Consider the following 19,740-nt stretch of genomic DNA (forward strand, 5'->3'; position numbering starts at 1 on the left):
ACCATAATGCTATCTGTGCCACAACCTGCCTTAGATATGTCCTGGATTAACTCTGCATTCAAAAAGACCACCTCTCTTTATAAGTTGCTTTCTGCAGCATAAAAATCTGGCTCTTTAAAAACACACACACGTACACACACACACACACACACACACGGTAGAAGGAGCAGTTCATGTGTTTATGATGGCACCAGGGAACTCAAAACAAATTTTGCCATTTTGCCTGGCAACTCTTAGACTGAAGAATCAACTTTCCTATTTCACTGATGCATCCACAACAAAGGTTTTGCAGATTAAATACAGTGGTACCTCGGGTTAAGAACTTAATTCGTTCCGGAGGTCCGTTCTTAACCTGAAACTGTTCTTAACCTGAAGCACCACTTTAGCTAATGGGGCCTCCCGCTGCTGCCGTGCCGCCAGCGTGCAATTTCTGTTCTCATCCTGAGGTAAAGTTCTTAACCCGAGGTACTACTTCCGGGTTAGTAACCCGAAGTGTTTGTAACCCAAGGTACCACTGTACACGGTTTGTGATAGTGGCCACCAATGGGGATGGAAAGGCCTGACAGGGATATGGGAAATGATTTTGTTAGCTTGGGTGAACACAAATAAGCTTCTAATTCTGTTGCCTTCATAAAGCAAACAGAACGATAAGAATTCTGCCAAGAGTGAAGAGCATCTACGTTACAATAATCTGTTTATTAAATTAGTTTTCAGACCAGCGCAACAGGCTTGCTACATCTGCCAAACTTCTCTAGAGACCAGCATTCCACCCCCACCCTAGACAATAAACCACTGAGCTTTAAATACTGGACAAATGTCATATCCGGTACAACAGAGAAATTGTGTTGACAAAATACAGCACCCTGCTCAGCAATTACGTATCTCTCTCTTGAGGACTGCAAATGCTTTACAGTCATTACCTCAACATTCCTTTCACCAGAGGTGGGGAGCCTGTGATAAGATGTTGATGGACTACAACTCCCATCATTCCTGGCTGTTGGCTAAGCTTTCTGGGACTGACTGGAGCCGGAGACCAGCAGCAATTGGAGCCCCACCCCCCGTTCTGCCATACACCAGCCCTTTATAGCAGGACTATGATCCCCATACTGTCGTGTGGGTAGGGAGCTGAGGCGGACAAAGAGAGTGGGAAGCCTTAGTGCTGCCTAACGCAGACCCTCCAACATTTCTCTGATGAAAATAGGGATGTCCTGTTCCATAATAATAACAATAATAACAACCCATCTGACTGGGTTGACCCAGGCACTCTGGGCAGTTTCCAACATACACAAAAACATAATACAGTGGTGCCCCGCAAGACGAATGCCTCGCAAGACGGAAAACTTGCTAGACGAAAGAGTTTTCCGTTTTGGAGGTGCTTCGCAAAACGAATCTCCTATGGGCTTGCTTCGCAAGATGAAAATGTCTTGCGAGTTTCTGCGGGTTTTTTTTCCTCCCCCCCCCCTTTTTCTAAGCCGCTAAGCCGCTTATCCGCTTATCCGCTAAGCCGCTAAAAGCCGCTAAAAGCCGCTAATAGCGCTAATCCGCTAATCCATCAATGGGCTTGCTTCGCAAGACGAAAAAACCGCTAGACGAAGAGACTCACAGAACGGATTATTTTCGTCTTGCGAGGCACCACTGTAAAACATTAAACATTTAAAAACCTCCCTATACAAGACTGCTTTCAGATGTCTTCTAAAGGTTGTATAGTTACTTAGCTCAGGGGTTGCACAAAATAGAGGTGTCCTGAGGAAAAGCGGGACATTCTGGGATCAAATCAGAAACCAGGACGGCTTCTGCAAATCTGGGACTGTCTCTGGAAAAGAAGGACACTTGGAGGGTCTGCTAAAGAGTTCATGGCTGGAACATGAAGAAAGTCAAGGACTCCCTTGCTCACAGCTCATACTTTTAGCCCCTACAGTACCTCAGATTTCGTCAGGATCCAAGCATCTAAGACAGTTATGGCCAAACGGCCTTCCAGCTGTTTTGGGACTTCAATTCCCATCATCCCTGACCACTGGTCCTGTTAGCTAGGGATGATGGCAGTTGTAGGCCAAAAACAGGTGGAGGGCCAAGTTTGGCCATCACTGATCTAAGAACTGTAAATTTGCCCCCTGCACACACTCATTTGCAATTAACTAATCACTGCAGCGTAAGGGGAAAATGCAGCTCGGCTGCTGCTACAACTTTTATTTGCTTTGGTTGTGCTCACTTCCTCTTCCCCATATACATCGCAGCGACTCACCTGCGTGGCCCACCAAAACCCGGACAGGAGAGCTGGTGCTGCTGCTGTGCAAGGCAGGGCTGAGCTCTGACACACCATTATGAGCCCGAACAACGAAGCTGTAATTAGTGAAAGCCTCCAGGCCGCTCACAACCACACTCTGCTGGGTGAGGTCTAGGGCGCCGGGAGAAAAAGTCACGCTGCTCTCGCAAGGTCTGCACTTCGGGGAACTGCAACGTTGGCAGGAGACGCTGTAGGAGAGGTCTTGGCGCCCACCCTGATCCGTGGGTGCCTGCCACGAAAGGGTGACCTCAGTCCCCTCAATAAGTACGGTGACATTGTGAGGAGCTGAAGGAGGGCCTGGAAAGGTAAAAGGAGGCAGCGTGTTAAAAGTACAATCCTGCAAAGAGATTCTAACCCTACCTGTACCTACCTTAAAGCTTATAAATATAGTGCGCTGTGACGCGGGTGGCACTGTGGGTTAAACCACAGAGCCTAGGACTTGCTGATCAGAAGGTTGGCAGTTCGAATTCCTGCTCCTACCAACCTAGCAGTTCAAAAAGCACGTCAAAGTGCAAGTAGATAAATAGGTACCGCTCCGGCGGGAAGGTAAACGGTGTTTCCGTGCGCTGCTCTGGTTTGCCAGAAGCGGCTTAGTCATGCTGGCCACATGACCCGGAAGCTGTACACCGGCTCCCTCGGCCAATAAAGCGAGATGAGTGCCGCAACCCCAGAGTCGGTCACAACTGGACCTAATGGTCAGGGGTCCCTTTACCTTTATAGTGCGCTGTAGGGTTCTATCTAGATTTCTTTTTCTTTCCCTGCACCTGGGGACAGTAGATATAAATATCTCCATTCCAACATATTATTATTGTTTTCATTTCTATACTGCTTTATGTTTTAAATTTTAAAAAATCTCAAAGCGGTTTTACAGCACATTAAAACATCAAATGAAACAATCCAGAATAAAACCATTTCAAGCTTCAAGGAAAATGTTTCAGATCCTTCTCTTAAGCGACATTTTGCTTTCCCCATATTTATTTACTTACTTAATGTTTACGGCTGTCCCATGGCAGAAGTACTCTAGGAAGGCAGTGTGGTGTAGTGGTTAGTGTGTTGGACTAGGACCTGGGAGATCAGGGTTCAAAACCCCGCTCAGTCATGCAGCTCACTGGGTGACCTTGGGACAGTCACAGCCTCTTAACCTACCACACAGGGTCACTGTAGGGATTTACAGAGGGAACCATGTACTCTGTGGCCAGAGACATCTGGAAGACATATAAAGGAGCAGCAGTTCGGAACCTCCAGATCAGTTTGGTCCACAAGGCCATTTTGGGCAGGCTGCACCTACCCTGTCGTTTGCATGACATCAGGTGCAGGACAGGTAAAGCCACAGCTGCAAAAGAACAACCAGGAGCCTTTGCATGCACTCTTAATTGTTCCTTTACAGCTGCAACTTGCATTCAGCGCCACTTAAATTTAGAACCGAATGCCACTTGTTCTCCTTTTGGCAAGAATCAGAACCACTCTGGAGCTTTCCTATTTGTTGAGTAGGTGCATTTTTCAAGTAGGTGCGAACGGGGTTCCACCTGCTCATCTGGGGGACCACAGTACTCCCACCCAGGACTTACGAGTACAAGCAGCAGTTTCGTCCTCAGTGGGAGTCCGAAAGAAGTTTTCGAGGCAGGGGCAGCTTGTGGCAGCAGGAGAACTGGAGAAGCTGTTTGGAGGGCATTTGAGGCACTGGTCGGTCTTCAGCGAGTGACGATAGAACCCTGGCTGACAGGCTGTGGAAAGGAGAAGCAGATTAAGTCCCAAGTAGCTAACTTAAGCAGATGCAAATAACCATACATTTGGCTATGCCCATTTCTTTTAAAATCCAGTTTAGGAATGCAGTTATTTAGGAATACAGTGGTGCCTCGCAAGACGAAATTAATCCGTTCCGCGAGTCTCTTCGTCTTGCGGTTTTTTTCGTCTTGCGAAGCACGGCTATTAGCGGCTTAGCGGCTTTAAGAAAAAGGAAACAAACTTGCAAGACGTTTCGTCTTGCGAAGCAAGCCTATAGGGAAATACGTCTTGCGGAACGACTCAAAAAACGGAAAACTCTTTCGTCTTGCGCGTTTTTCGTCTTGCGAGGCATTCGTCTTGCGAGGCACCACTGTACAACCACCCAGCAAGAGGTGCAGAACCTCATCCCTCAAGATGTCACCATACATGGGACATATCTTGTTTCTAACTTCACAGAGGAGTTGGAGATCTTCATTCCTTGTCAAGGAGCAAGATCATTTCATACTTAAGTCCCCTTTGGATAATTTTCAATATCTATTCACCGCCACTTCTCTGCTCTCCCCATACTCTCTTCTTCATGCCTATATTCTCACCAACACCACCCAAAATGGATGGTCTGTCTCCTGCTACACTTTTACCCACCCAATTCTGGCTAGGTTTACACTTGGCTTTGTGCGTTGAGGTAGCAATGGGCTGCCGCTGGGAATTCTCAGCAGAAAGTGGAGCTCTGATTGGCTGGGTGTTGTGCACCAGGAGCCATGTTGGCTTGAGCGAAGCAGGAAGCTGTGGCTTTTAAGTCTCTGGGGTCTCGGGATGCCATTCCAGCAGTAGGTGAGAAACATGGGGCAAAGCAGTGTTGGTGGCAAAAATTTGGGCTCCGTTTATGCTACAATTCTGCTGGAGTGCCGGAAAAGCATATAATATGGTACTAGAGGCACTTGAGGGCCAAACTAGAAGGGGTTTGTCCTGTAGTTATTGTCAGGAGCTCAGCCTACACTCGAGTAGGACCCTGGCAGAGACACATATCCGACTGGCATGTTCGCTCCCTCCTGGTCGATCATTCAGGAGCTTCAAAAGCTTTCTTCAGCCCGAACATCACAGGGACCGATGCCAACTGACACCGGCACACTTAGAGTTTGCGCATGGCTTGCATAACAGACCTCAGCAACTCAGCATTTAGGCTAATCTACTTTATTTACATATAAACACACACGGAGCATTGCAACATGGCTCCTTCTCTCCCTAGCATCAGACAGTAAAGAGAATGAACAAAGGACAATAATCCCACTTCACGGAACACAGTAACACCAACATCATGTTTCCGTCACTTCTCATTCTGTGGAGTCAAAACATATGCTGTCACATGATAGACAACAATCCCATGACTGCAATCACAGAGCAGGAATTCTAACAGTTATACCTGGTGTGCATTTTGAAAATAAAAATAAACACTGTGTGTCTGGTGAGCCACCAAAACAGAACCATCGAGTGTATGCCTGCAACTTTAACAATTTGCCCCTGCCGTGGTCTCAGACAGAACTGGGGGTCTCTGTATCTTCCATTTGTAATGGGGATTGGAATTCTTATGACTGCAAGTACATGCTTGGAAGTTTATGGGTAACGAAACTGCTGAAATCTTAGAAGCTACAGTAGTGGCTGAAAACGATGTCCATTGATTTGGAGGAGTTCTGTTGGAAGCTGGGTTATATCAAATGCAGAGGAAATGAGGAGTTGCACTGACACTTTTCTTGAGGTGATAGATTTAGGATGGATATGGCATTAATCTTGTCTTTGAATAGTATGCTTAGGATTCTCATCCTCTCCCCCCTCTCTCTTTTTTTTAAAGTAACTGTAGTTGCAGAAGAGGAGAATGACCCATAACAGGACTTCAACCTACCTGTTGAAAACAGGTGGGCTACAAACAGTGTTCAAAACTCCCATTTTTCTAGGTGCATTTTGCGACAGGAACTTTCATTAGCGTGAGCAGTTTCTGAGTTCTGGGCGCAGTACTGTCCCTAAGATTTCAGATTAAAACTGCAGAGTGGAAAGAAAGGAGGACCTTTTTCTGCCTCCCCACTTCCAGCTACTCTCTCAAGACTGGAAAAGAGACCCTCTAAAGAATATTAGGGGGATGGACAGGGGAAGGACTAGACCATGTGAAAAATGAACACAAAATTTTAGCTGCAGTTCATTCATTTCCAGCTTTGTATTCTTGTTATAAAAAAGTGTGCCTAGACATTCCGCTTTGCACGCATAACCTAGGTTTAAGGTGCCATTTAGCTCCTAGCTTTCATATCTCAGTTTCTAACACTGGCTACAAATGTAATGAAATAAATACAATAATGCTGTATTGGTGCAAGGTACTTTTAAGTATAATGTAGGGCAGCAGTAGCCAAGATGTCACCCTCCAAACGTTTTTGGACTACAACTCCCATCATCTCTTGACTATTGATCATGGTGGCTGGGGCTAATGGGAGCTGGAGTCTAGCTACATCTGGAAGACAGCACATTGGCGATCACTGCTGTAAGGATCCCTTCAGAGTATAAAAACATTCAGCGAAATGCTGAAAAGCAGCTATTCATTTATACAGAAAAGACGTTCCCCTTGGGGACACACCTCTGAGATTTGAGGTTAAAAGTTGCTCTTTTCCCTAGTGACTACAGTCCCTGCATCTCAAACCTGCCCCTGCATCTTCACAGTCCCATCCGGCTCTTGGTCACACGAAAGTGTGACAGAACATTCAGAACTGAATTTCATATATCAACACTGATCCCCCCCCCCATTAAGCAGCTCTGTGCAGGAAGAATCAGGTTCCCAATCTCTTTAAAGCAATTAAAATCAGCATGTGTACTCGCATGAACATCGATGCGGGTTCCAGCGGAACACCCCCCCCCCCGGGGAAATGGTGGACTCTCATTTCTTGGAGGTTTTTTTAAGCAGAGGTTGGAGGGCAATCTGTCAAGTATGATCTAGCTGAGATTCCTGCATTGCAGGGGGTTGGACTAGATGACCTGGGGGGGTCCCTTCCGACTCTAAGAATCATACTTTTGTCTCCACCTCACTTTCCCCAGTGCTTTGCCCAGTCTGTGCCCATAATTAGGAGGTCACCTCTCTGCAGCCTCATTTTTCTGGGGCACCTTTCCTTACCCTAAACGCCCCAATGTGTTTCTCTCACGTATTAACCGAGAGCCGCCGCTGTGCATGGCAGAGAACTGGTTCTTACTTCCACCGACATGAAAACAGGGCGGGAAATTGTGTGGGTGTCACAAAGGGAGTGCTGCCGACCTGGGGAAGGAGCAAAGGTGAACTAGGAATGCAGGCAACAGGCGCCAACAGGATTATGTCACCAAAGGGAGGGAATGGAATGGAAATCGGGCAAGAATTGGTTTTAAAAAAAACACAAAAACTACAAGGTAAACAGCAGGTGGCAGCACCCACTGTCCTATGAAAGCAGATGCTCCCTTCTGAGCCCTTTGTCTTCTCCAGAGTGACATAAATATACCCATTTTTCCCCCAAGCCGCACTCACGAATTTGCCAAGGTATTCTGATATTGGGTTAATTATTCCCCACCCTAATGGCATCCAGATTCACCACATGGTGGCAACCAATTGAAATTAGATCGTCTGGTGCCAAGTGTAAAGCCGTCTCGAGAGGACTATACCACTTCGGAATGCGGTTGGGAGATTCCACAGGTTTGAATACTCCCTCACAAAGAAAGTAGGATTCCTACACATTAAAGAAACACTGCCAGCAAACTCCAACTTCTCCATATTTTCCCTTTGCACCCATATATACCTGCTGACTGAGGATTACATCAGATGAAATGAACTACAGTCCACAAAACCTTATGCCATCATCTTTAAAGTGCCACAGCGCCTTTTGTCATTTTTGCTGCAACGGACTAACACGGTTAGCCCCTCTGGAAATCTTATCCTCCTCCCTGACCTGCTAGCTTTCCACACAGAAATTTATTTTCTCCTGGACTGTCGAGCATTTGGCTGTGTAAGCCCTCGTTCGCTGTCTGGAGCGGTATAGTTCAGACAAAGGTTTATCGCCTCAGCGAAAACAAGATCTGAGGGATTCCTTTCTCATATGCAATGAATGCAGATGACTATACACTTTGAACCTACAGGAAAAGCGGAAGCATGCTATGTGCTGGAGGCCATCTGTAGTTCAACTCCTCCTCCAATGCCACCCACCTCTCCCCCCCCCCCCCCCAGTTTCTGGGATTGCTCTACCTTGGAATACAGGAGCTAATTACTTCTGATTAAACTGGGATGGATTAATTCAGAGCAGACAGGTTTATTTCCTCGGAGGAACACATAAATGCTGGGTGTTGTGCCTATGCTCAGTCAGTTTGCCCTGAGGTGAGCATTGCCTCTTACAAATAAGGCGCTCGGGTGTGTTTTGCGCATTATGCAGTGACCAACTCAAGTTTCCCACAGAACGTACACCTGACAACAACAGTGTTGTCTGGGGCTTGTTGTCAGGTGTACAGACAGTCCCAGATTTGCAGAAGCCGTCCTAGTTTCTGATTTGATCCCGGAATGTCCCGCTTTTCCTTAGGACATCTCTATTTTCATCAGAGAAATGCTGGAGGCTGTGGAGTTATCTGACCCCCAAGCCATCTGAAGGCAGCTTCCCTGTATAGGGAAGCTTTTTAACATTTAATTTTTTTATTATGCTTTTATATATGTTGGAAGCTACCCACAGTGGCTGGGGCAACCCAGTCAGATGGGCAGGGTAATAATAATAATAATACAGTGGTACCTCAGGTTGCAAACGGGATCCCTTCTAGAGTCCCATTCGCAACATGAGCAGAACGCAACCTGTGTCTGCACGTGCATGGATCGCGATTCGCCGCTTCTGCGCGTGAAATCATTTTGAGCGTCTGCGCATGCGCAAGGGGCGAAACCCGGAAGTAACCCTTTCCGGTACTTCCGGGACACCGTGGGATGCAATCTGAAAAGACGTAACCTGAACCAAACGTAACAAGAGGTATGACTGTAAGAAGGAGGAGGAGGAGGAGGAGGAGGAGGAGGAGGAGGAGGAATAGGGTGTTCCTATTTTTATTGGAGAAATGTTGGAGGGTATGCCATTATAAGAGGACAAGGGAGGCCTTCATGGTAAGTTCCGGCACCTGTTTTTCGAGGAAAAATAGCACTGCAAAAACCTACACTGAATAGGGAGGGTCACAGGTTCTTTTTGTTCTGCAGTAGCTGCAGGGACAACTGGGCCCGATCCTGTGGCTTGCCAAGGGACTAAGCTCCTTAGGCAGACAGGAAATCGGGTGCAACCTGGGAAGGCTAAACATCAGGCAGAGACACCCCTCCCCGGTGTGGGGGTGGCAGACAGTGGCACCAGCTCAACCACCACCACCCAGCAATTATCTTTAACGAGGCCTGTATGGGCTCATTAAATCGAAGGAAGAGAAGGGAGCTTCCCACCTTAGCTCACTTAGAGCAGCAGAGCTAAGGTTCCCCGTTAGGGAAAGGAAGAACTTTTTCTGCCTAACCCCCATGCTGCCTCTGTGTCCCCACAAGCCGGAGGTTCCCACCTCCACTCAGACATGGCTCAATTGGTTAGAGTGTGGTGCTGATAATGCCAAGGTTGCAGGTTCGATCCCCGTAAGAGACAACTGCATATTCCTGCATTTCAGGGGTTGGACTAGATGATCCTTAGAGTCATTTTTTACTCTACCATTCTATGATTCTATACGCAGGGTGGGGAGAATTGACCCCTCCCCTAGGTAGGGGGTCTGTTATCAAAGCTAAGCAGGTCTCAGAATTGTCAACGCTCTGAATTGGGGGACTCCCCATCGCAAGCTGCTCTAACCTTCCCTACAGATAAATAAAGACAAAAATGAAATTACAGTGGTACCTCTGGTTGCGAACAGGATCCGTTCTGGAGCCCCGTTCGCATCATGCGCAGAACGCAGCCTGCACCTGCGGGTCGCGATTCGCCACTTCTGCGCATGCGCGTGACATCATTCTGAGCATCTGCGCATGCGTGAGTGGCGAAACCCAGAAGTAACCCGTTCCGTTACTTCCGGGTCGCCGCGGGACGCAACCTGAAAAGACGTAACCTGAACCAAACGTAACAAGAGGTATGACTGTAAATGCTGTATATAAATTCACCTCTTGCCTCACAGTTCCTTATACTCTTTTAGGGGTCTGCACAATCTGCCGTTTGAAAAAAGAAAGAAAAAAGAAATTTACCTCTGCAACCGAGACCGAAAGGCAGTCACCCCAAGGAAGGAGTCAACATTCCCTTTTCAAGAGCAACACCACAGAGGCACTGACTCAATCCCTTGCTTTTCGCCCCTGTTCTTTTCTGTACCCACAGAAAAGGCCATGGCTGTGGTTGCGTCTATTCTGTATCAAGTATGAAAATGCCACACAATGCGCCAGGGGGCTCCAAATTCAGCCCCCCCGAGAACCCCAGCTTTCATTTTAAACGAACAAAGGGTACATTTCTAGCATTTACGCTTGCAAAGACAAACTTGAAAGGAATGCCTAGTGAAACCTCCAGAGTCTAAGGAAGCTTCAATAGAACACCCATCACCGTAACTTTGAGGGAGTCCAATGTGAAACAGCAATAAACCTTAGATAGCAGTAATCTTCAGGTATAGTTTTAATAAATTGCTAACCACAATTTTGCCAAGAGTTTGTCAGTTATCTCAGTGCATTAATTGACCAGAGCACCAGAAATCAGGGGCAGATTTATTACTTCACAGAAATACTGCTTATATCTTTTTTATGCTGAAAGTAAAAAAAGGGTACAGATTTATTTTTAGATTTTTAAATCAAAGCTGAAAATTCAGAGAAGAGGCTCAGAATATCTCTGAGATGATTAAGGATAGACCTTTAGGTCAAGCCTATGATGAAAGCCTGGCTCAGTATGGCTTTCTGTGTTCAAAAGCAGGAGAGGTGCTGCTGTTGCTGTTTTAATTTATATACCACCCTATACCCGGAGGTCTCAGGGCGGTTCATAGAACAAAATCCAAATATAAAACCACAAAATACATAATCAAAATCAAAACAACAACCCAATAACACCCCCCCAAAAACCCACATTTTAAAAGGGCATCGGATGTCAATCAAATCAACCAAAGACCTGGTTAAAAAGGTATTCTAGCTCTGAAAAGCTAGATAGCTGCCTCTTCCCAATGGTCAAGCTAATGCAAAATAAACTATGCAAATTAAGTTGCATATATATTGCGTAATTTGGACAGGTTACACAGAACCCTGTGTCCAACAATTTATTTATTTATTTAACAAAATGTATATCCTGCCTGAATGTCATAAAACCACTAGGCAGTTTACAAAGAAATATTAAAATCATCAGTAAAAACAGTTCAAAACATTAAAAAATAATTAATAATTTAATGTGTGTGTGTGCACACACACCCTGCAACAATTATGTGTCTGGAATCTCAAGACAGGCTCACTTAAACAAAAATGTTTTAAGTAGGCACTGATAAGAGTACAGTGAAGGCACCTGCCTAATGACTATAGGCAGGGAGTCCTGCCACATTAAAAGACACATTTCATACAACTATGGAATGAGTATTATGTGGCACCAGTGAAAATGCCAGTTCTGCAGATCAAGGCGGTCAAGTGGACACATATGGCATAAGGCAGGCATGGACAAACTTGGCCTTTCAGCTGTCTTGGGACTACAGTTCCCATCATCCCTGACCACTGGTCCTGTTAGCTAGGGATGATGGGAGTTGTAGTCCCAAAACAGCTGGAGGGCCAAGTTTGGCATAAGGCAATCCTGCAGATACACTGTTCTCAACCTCTTAAGGGCTTTAAATACCAATAGGTACACACTGGACTCGCCACAAACTGCAGTTTCCGGGTCAAGCACAAGGAAAGCCGCACATAAGAGTACATTTATGCAAACGTTTTTAAATTTTACTTCTTTAAAGTTTAAGCACAGAACAGACAGCAGCTATGATTACAGCTAGCTAGCCTTATTAGCTAGATCTGCCACTTTCTTTCATAAGGAGACAGCTGTGGGCTCACCCTCCATGGCAACCCAAATTAAAGTCCAAGAATACTTCCCTTAGTATTTCCATCTTCTCCGCCCACCCCAAGGCAGAACAAAGGTCAGAGCTGTACAACCCCCTCGCGTCCTGTCCCACACTTCAGCTCTTTGTGTGCTCCTGTTTGGAAGTGGCGTCACCCTGATCCTGGAACAAAGGCCAAAAGGAGTACCTCTGGTACTCTGCCAACACTGGGGTGGGTCCAGCAAAAGGTTTGGATCCAGACCTGATCTTAGAAGTGAACACTCAGGTCTGCTGCCAGCCTGAGACACCTGGGACAGACAGAGAGAGATACCAGGAGAGCAGCCAAATCTGTATGCCTTTTATTGTGAGTCCTTGGGAGCTGGCAAGAAACCTTTCTGAACAAAAGAAAACATTTCCCATCACGGCGTGGCGGATGGTTTGAAAAGGCGAAAGCGGACAGCATCATGAAGCCACCATCTTAAAAACTGTGTGCGATTGCTCACACACATGTGCATACACACAAATGTGTGCATGTGTGGGGAAACCTTCTTTTTAAAAAGATGCTAACTAAATGTCAACCATTGTGATTGACAGCCCACCTGTATAACACAGAGATCCTATGTTGGATTGCCCTGTGCAAAAGCCACATATTGCTCCCCACTATTGGTGGAAGATAAACCACCCACCATTTTGCGCTTTTCAGGGGCAAATAAATATGCAATAGATCTAGATTGTGTGTGGAATAGATGGGGGGGGGGACAAGTACCGTATTTTTCGCTCTATGAGACTCACTTTTTCCCTCATAAACAGTAAGGGGAAATGTGTGTGCGTCTTATGGAGCGAATGCAGGCTGCGCAGCTATCCCAGAAGCCAGAACAGCAAGAGGGATCGCTGCTTTCGCCGCGCAGCAATCCCTCTTGCTGTTCTGGCTTTTGGGATTCAGAATACATTTTTTCTTGTTTTCGTCCTCCAAAACTTATGGTCTGGTGCATCTTATAGAGCAAAAAATACGGTACTCCATCTCCATTGATTTAGAATAAAACGCTGTGTGTGCACAGCCTAAAACCGGCAATTCTCATGTGTCAATTGCCATTGTTCCATGTGCCTTTTCTCTTCAGGAAAGCCTCCATTTTAATTTTGCCCTCCAAGTCCACTACCTCATCCCCACAGGTTTGAGAAACAGGGACAATTCCTTGAACTCGCTGTCTGAAGCCACCTCTGCCTTTGTCTTTGCCTGAACTGGGTAAGGGAGTAGCTTGTGTGTCAGCTACTATCTGGGCGGGTGCAGTGAGGACCTGCCTGGGCAGGATGGGTTCCCCGTCCCATTCCAAGGGACGGCTCCCAGCCCAGGAGGGTGGAATGAAAGCAGTAATGCTAGCAGCTAAGTGGAAAAACTGGCTGAGCTGTGGAAGCAGAGGGGCAGGGAAGGGTGGATGTCTGGAAGTTTTTCTCAGTTCTTCAGCTAGCAAGACAGAGAAGTGCAAGGACTACCAGGCCTCAAGCAGTTGCCCTGGAACTTCCAAGTGGTGCAAATTCCTTTTACAGGACAGAGCAGCCTAATGAGAAATCCAAAGAGGAACATCCTGCGGAAATTTTGTCAATATATTATTTTCCCTACACCTCATCACAGTGAATATTAGCTCTTAGCTGAAATGTTGGGAGAGAGCAGATTGCAGACTAAATAATTAGGTTTAGGTGGAAGTCATTTTCTGTCGTAAGAGAGGAAGCTGCCTTATAACCAGGTTGGGCTTTTCATCTGCTTAGTAAAGGTAAAGGGACCCCTGACCATTAGGTCCAGTCGTGGCCGACTCTGGGGTTGCGGCACTCATCTTGCTTTATTGGCCGAGGGAGCCGGCGTACAGCTTCCGGGTCATGTGGCCAGCATGACTAAGCCGCTTCTGGCGAACCAGAGCAGCGCACGGAAATGCTGTTTACCTTCCCACCGGAGCGATACCTATTTATCTACTTGCACTTTGACGTGCTTTCGAATTGCTAGGTTGGCAGGAGCTGGGACCGAGCAACGGGAGCTCACCCCGTCGCGGGGATTCAAACTGCCGACTTCTGATCGGCAAGTCCTAGGCTCTGTGGTTTAACCCACAGCGCCACCCGCGTCCCCTTTGCTTAGCCCAGTATTGTCTACCAATTGTACTGGCTGGTGGTGGGTCTCTCTCCAGAGCCCCAGGTCTTGCACGATGCCTGATCCCCCTTTTTAAGTGAAGATGCCATGGTTTGAACGAGGAATCCTATGCATATACCCATTTTCCGAGACATATCCCCTTAACTTAGATGCACTAGTTGGTACTTCAAAAGCAATTTGAGGATGGAGTGTATGACCAGCCACATTTTTTACAGCATGCTTGTTGTGTGTGTGTGTGTGTGTGTGTGTGTGTGTGTGTGTGTGTTTATAGTAGACTGTTTTGGGCAAACAAATATTTCATTGGCTGCTTTTAATGGTTTTTGACTGTGTTCCCTTTTGCTGTTTTTCTCATGGCCTCTGGTTAAAACAAGCAGAACATGAGAAAAATACATCCTACTAGTGCTGGGAAGGAGAGTTTGGATTTCCTGCCTGAGCTTCCAAAACGCTTCAGGACGGCCCTGCAGATACAGGTGGTCTATATGGCAATACCATCCTGACCCAACTCCTACGCCCCAGAGGGGCCCAGTTTAAAGAACTGGGAGACACTCATCGAGTGAATCAGTCTCAGTCACGCACTTCTACGTCCCAGAAACTGGCTCCAAAACTTGGAAGGAAATAAAAAGCAGGTGGAAGGACAGGTATGTCAAACTAGTCTACTTACTTTATAGTCAGAGGGAGAGTGAAACAGAAAGAGAACCTGGGAGTTGCGCTTGACGTATAAACAGCAATGGGAGTCAGATAAGCTGTTGCACCCCAGTGAGTTGCGTGCAATGAGTAAACCTTCCACACCTTCCACCCTGTGAACTCTGGTGTGCTTCTATCCCAAGATCTCCTCTGGTACCCGCCTCCTAGCTTGCGCCATTATGTACTTACCAACACACCTTCCTCCATCCTCCTCGAAGCCAGCGATGCATACGCAGCGGCCCACCAGGACCAGCCACTCCCCATCGGGACTGCAGTGCATCTTTGGCGGAAGCCCGCCGTCCTCGACTGCGTTCTTTAAGCAGACACCAGACACTTCTTCCAGTCCCCCCGAAACAGCTAGCTTCTCTGGGAAGTGGGCCAGTCCGCGCACAATATCCGAGCAGGTCTTGTAGTAAACTCTCACGGAAACCAAGGCAACGCAAGCCCCCGAGTTCTGAAAGGCCAGGTAGAAGCCGCGTTGCTGCAGGTTCTCTATGTGGCAGACTTCCATGTTCAGCTGCATGTCACGCGTCATGATGTCCTGCGCTGTGAAACTCCGGTCTCCTGCCACAGTGTTGATCTGCAGGAGGAGAAAATGGGCATGAAGTTTGTACATATTCAGCAGAATCAATTTTAAGCGCCAACTTTCCACTGTAATATACAACTTAAGAAGAAGAAGAAGAAGAGGAAGAGTTTGGATTTGATATCCCGCTTTATCACTACCCGAAGGAGTCTCAAAGCAGCTAACATTCTCCTTTCCCTTCCTCCCCCACAACAAATACTCTGTGAGGTGAATGAGGCTGAGAGAGACTTCAAAGAAGTGTGACTGGCCCAAGGTCACCCAGCAGCTGCATGTGGAGGAGCAGAGACGCGAACCCAGTTCCCCAGATTACGAGTCCACCGCTCTTAACCACTACACCACACGGCAGGTGAAGGTTTCACACATCTCAGTGTTCACCTATATGCAAAAACTCCCACTATTTGTTTATTATTTATTAAATTAATGTACTGCCCTTCATCCGAGGATCACAGGGTAGTTCGCAGTATGAAAAGACAAAAATACATAATATGGTAACAAACTAAAAACAACCCTGTCTCCAGTTTTAAAGACCCAGGGTTTCCCAGATCTCCAGCTGCTGTTGGACTACAATTCCCATTGACTACTTTCCTACAGCAAGACTACGTAGCGAAACCTGCTGGGAATAAAGAACAATTCATTCAACTGCTATCTCTCTGGTTTGGATGTACTGCATTATATTTACATAATGATCATAAACGTTTCAGAGTATGAGTCAAAGAAAAACTGGTTTGAAAACTGTATCGCAGGTCAAATGGAATGCAAATAAGAATTCATGACATTATCAGCAAGTAGATAACAAGCACACATAGGATATCTGAGCCTATATCATCCTTAAAAAAAATCAAGAAAGAAGATCTGAAGTTTACATAATTGGTTTGTCAGACCTGTGTCCGGCAGGTTCTGACAGGTACCTTTAATTATATAATGGAAATATTTAGAAGAAGGACACCAGCAGGATCACTCCAGACGAGTGAGACTTGCCCATACTTGTTGCACTCTAGATTTTATTGGCTAAAATCCAGAGTCCATCAAGTCCAGCGTCCTGTGGTCAGCCAGATTGCCTCCAGGCAATCCATAAGTAGGGCAAGAAGGCAACGTCCCTGGAGTTTGTCCTCCAGCAACTAATATACAAAGATACACTGCCTCTCAACATTGAGGTTCCATTTAGCTATCATGTCTAATGGTGTGTTCAGTTCTGCACAATCTTCTAGAACAGGCTGATAAACAGCTAAAGCTGCAATCTTACATAAGTAATCTCCACTGTAAACAAAGAGACTTCCTTCTGAGCAGACATGCATAGGATTGCACTAGGAGGCTGTTCTGACAGTTTTTTTTTGAGAGGGAGGGGGTTGAGTTGCCCTGACAATATACCCAATGCTCACAAGCCATACAGAGCCCACTGTGCAGCTGTGTGGAATGTGGCCCTTGCACAGGTAAAGGTAAAGGGACCCCTGACCATTAGGTCCAGTTGTGGCCGACTCTGGGGTTGCAGCGCTCATCTCGCTTTATTGGCCGAGGGAGCCAGCGTACAGCTTCCGGGTCATGTGGCCAGCAGGACTAAGCCGCTTCTGGCAAACAAGAGCAGCGCACGGAAACACCGTTTACCTTCCTGCCGGAGTGGTACCTATTTATCTACTTGCACTTTGACGTGCTTTCAAACTGCTAGGTTGGCAGGAGCAGGGACCAAGCAACGGGAGCTCACCCCGTCGCAGGGATTCGAACTGCCAACCTTCTGATCGGCAAGTCCTAGGCTCTGTGGCTTAACCCACAGCATACCACAACCCAAATAAAGGAAAGTGTAATGCTGCAATGAGAGAAGCCCAGTGCCTAGATCTGTGCCTCCCAAACTTGGATCGCCAGCTGTTTTTGGACTACAACTCCCATCATCCCTAGCTAGTATGACCAGTGGTCAGGGATGATGGGAACTGTAGTCCGAAAACAGCTGAAGACCCAAGTTTGGGAAACACTGGCCTAGATCCATCTCCTTAGTTGTGGGGAAACGACCCCAAAATGCTAAAACATGAAGCAGGAGTGTAGGAGGCGCCCTAACTTGGGATGAGCTTGCATGGAAATTGAGGCAGAATACTTCCCAGGTGAAGGTGTTTCAAATCAAATTATCAAGCTAACACTGGTCAAAAAGGGGCAACTGAGCATCAACTACTTAAGGCAAAAGTTGTCAGACCCCAGCTCCAAACAGCCTCAATCAGCTTAGCCAATAGCTGGGGTGGCTGGAATTTGGCTGCAACAACATCTGGAGAGCCAAATGCCCCCCCTTCTAATTTAAAGTATTATTTTCACAGAACTATAATGAAGAGAGACTTGGCTGCACAACCTTCACCAAGACGAAGGGAGATACAGTGGTACCTCGGGTTAAGAACTTAATTCGTTCTGGAGGTCAGTTCTTAACCTGAAACTGTTCTTAACCTGAGGTACCACTTTAGCTAAGGGGGCTTCCTGCTGCCACCGTGCGATTTCTGTTTTCATCCTGAAGCAAAGTTCTTAACCTGAGGTACTATTTCTGGGTTAGCGGAATCTGTAACCTGAAGCGTATGTAACCTGAGGTACCACTGTACACAAGAGGACAGTATTACTTTTGTACACCACTCCTTCATTTCAGTAGAGCTTGTGCAAAACAGACTTCCCTACTCCTTTTTAAAGCAGGTGTGCCTAACTTCTGGCCCTCCAGATGTTGTTGGACTACAACTCCCATCATCCCTGGCCATTGACCATGTTATGGCCACTGAACATGTCCTATGCCCTTCTAAAAATGTGGCTCTTTTGGGGGTGGGTTATTGGGTTGTTGTATTTATTTTGATTATATATATTGTGGTTTTTATGTTGATATTTTCTGTGAACCGCCCTGAGACCTCCGGGTATAGGGCGGTATATCAATTCAACAAAGAAGAAGAAGTATAAGGTAGGGCTTTTTCACACAACTGTAGAGTTGGAAGGGACCATGAGGCTCATCTAGTCCACCCTCTGCAATGCAGGAATCTTTTTGCCCAAGGTGGGGCTCAAACCCACGACCCTGAGGCTAAGAGTCTCCTGCTCTACCGACTGAGCTGATGGTAACTGGGAGTCTAATGAAGTCTGGAAGGCCACAGGTTAGCCACCTCCATTTTAAAGCTTTGCCTGAGCCCCCAGCATAATTTATCTCTTCTCCTTGTTTAGCTTCTGCAGGGTAAGATCTTGCATCTTCCCCACCTTTGCTCTTCAAATGACGCACTTATTTGCTTCACATTGACCACTAATTTCCTTGCCCGACTGGCTTCTCTTTCCACAATTCTTATGGGCCATCCACCTTCCAGCTGTTGTTCTTTCTTTGATTATAGTGCTGCCTGCAGTGTTAGATAAGTGCTATTTGCTCATTTAACCCATCCACAGGGACAGGTTGGTTGGTTTGTTGTCTCGCTTAAAAAACAAAAAAAAAAAAAATGAATTATTACGTTTAATCTGAAAAATGCTCCAGGCAGGGAAGGAAAAAACTTTATCATGGTGGCTTGGGAATCCAGCAAATCAGCACTCAGCCAGAGGTGGAACCTGCTGAGGTTTCGCTGGCGGCGGGGAGTGTCCCAGAGGAGTGCGCTGGCAGCGGGGAGCATCCCAGGGGGGTTCGCTGGCAGCGTCCCAGAGGGGCACCACCCACGGCGATGTCACCCCCCCTCAAGGATGACATCTGGGGTGCGCTGCCTCCACCTTTCTCCGCCTTTGCACTCAGCATAGACTCTTTTGCTTCAGATTGACAGGACTCGTCGTTCCTTCCAGACTTGATCCTCAAGAGAAGAGGATCTCTTGAGTGAGGAGAAGATTGTACATTTGCAACCGTTGACAACAGCGGCTCCTGTTTGCAGGAGTCTCTTTTGAAGGGCAAGAGTGGCCTCTTTTCGGAGAGGTATTCCATGCTGCCTTCTATAAAAGGCATCCCTGTCTTTGTGGAATACCTGACAATCTTTAATTGTGGTCAAATAATATGCAGTCAGAACCAGCCAAATGAAGAACAACTGGTATATTTTCCCTGTCTGAAAACTGTCTGTCTCCCAAGACGCATTTTTTTCTTAATCTGACTGAAGAGCACATTGGTGCAAATAGCTCCCCACTTGTCCATCTGTTTGCAAGCAAGCTGCTATGAGCATCTGATTACTGCGGTATTTGCACTTTTAGATGCTCTGATTCCCAAGGATTTGGCTTCGCTCCAAGCATCACTGGAATTCAGGGGTTTCCACACTGAAAATGCTCCTGAAAACCTTGGCTAAGGGCCCCTTCGCATGGCATATTTTAAAATGCAAATCTAAGATCTTTTAAACATACACACAG

General features: G+C 46.6%; 1 protein-coding gene across 2 annotated transcripts in view; it reads right to left on the reverse strand.

Annotated features, from left to right (window-relative positions):
- EPHA1 (EPH receptor A1) overlaps nt 1-19,740 on the reverse strand; it is a 79,888-nt gene that overhangs the window by 18,196 nt on the left and 41,952 nt on the right. For both annotated transcript variants that reach the window (XM_080986726.1, XM_080986727.1), the window contains exons 4-6: nt 15,036-15,426; nt 3,853-4,008; nt 2,243-2,581 (exon numbers count right to left, since the gene is read on the reverse strand). In XM_080986726.1, the coding sequence (XP_080842852.1) occupies nt 2,243-2,581; nt 3,853-4,008; nt 15,036-15,426 (886 nt within the window). The remainder of the gene's footprint in view (nt 1-2,242; nt 2,582-3,852; nt 4,009-15,035; nt 15,427-19,740) is intronic.

Source organism: Podarcis pityusensis, assembly GCF_964106645.2.
Source record: "Podarcis pityusensis genome assembly, chromosome: 17".
Classification (NCBI taxonomy): Eukaryota; Metazoa; Chordata; class Lepidosauria; order Squamata; family Lacertidae; genus Podarcis; species Podarcis pityusensis.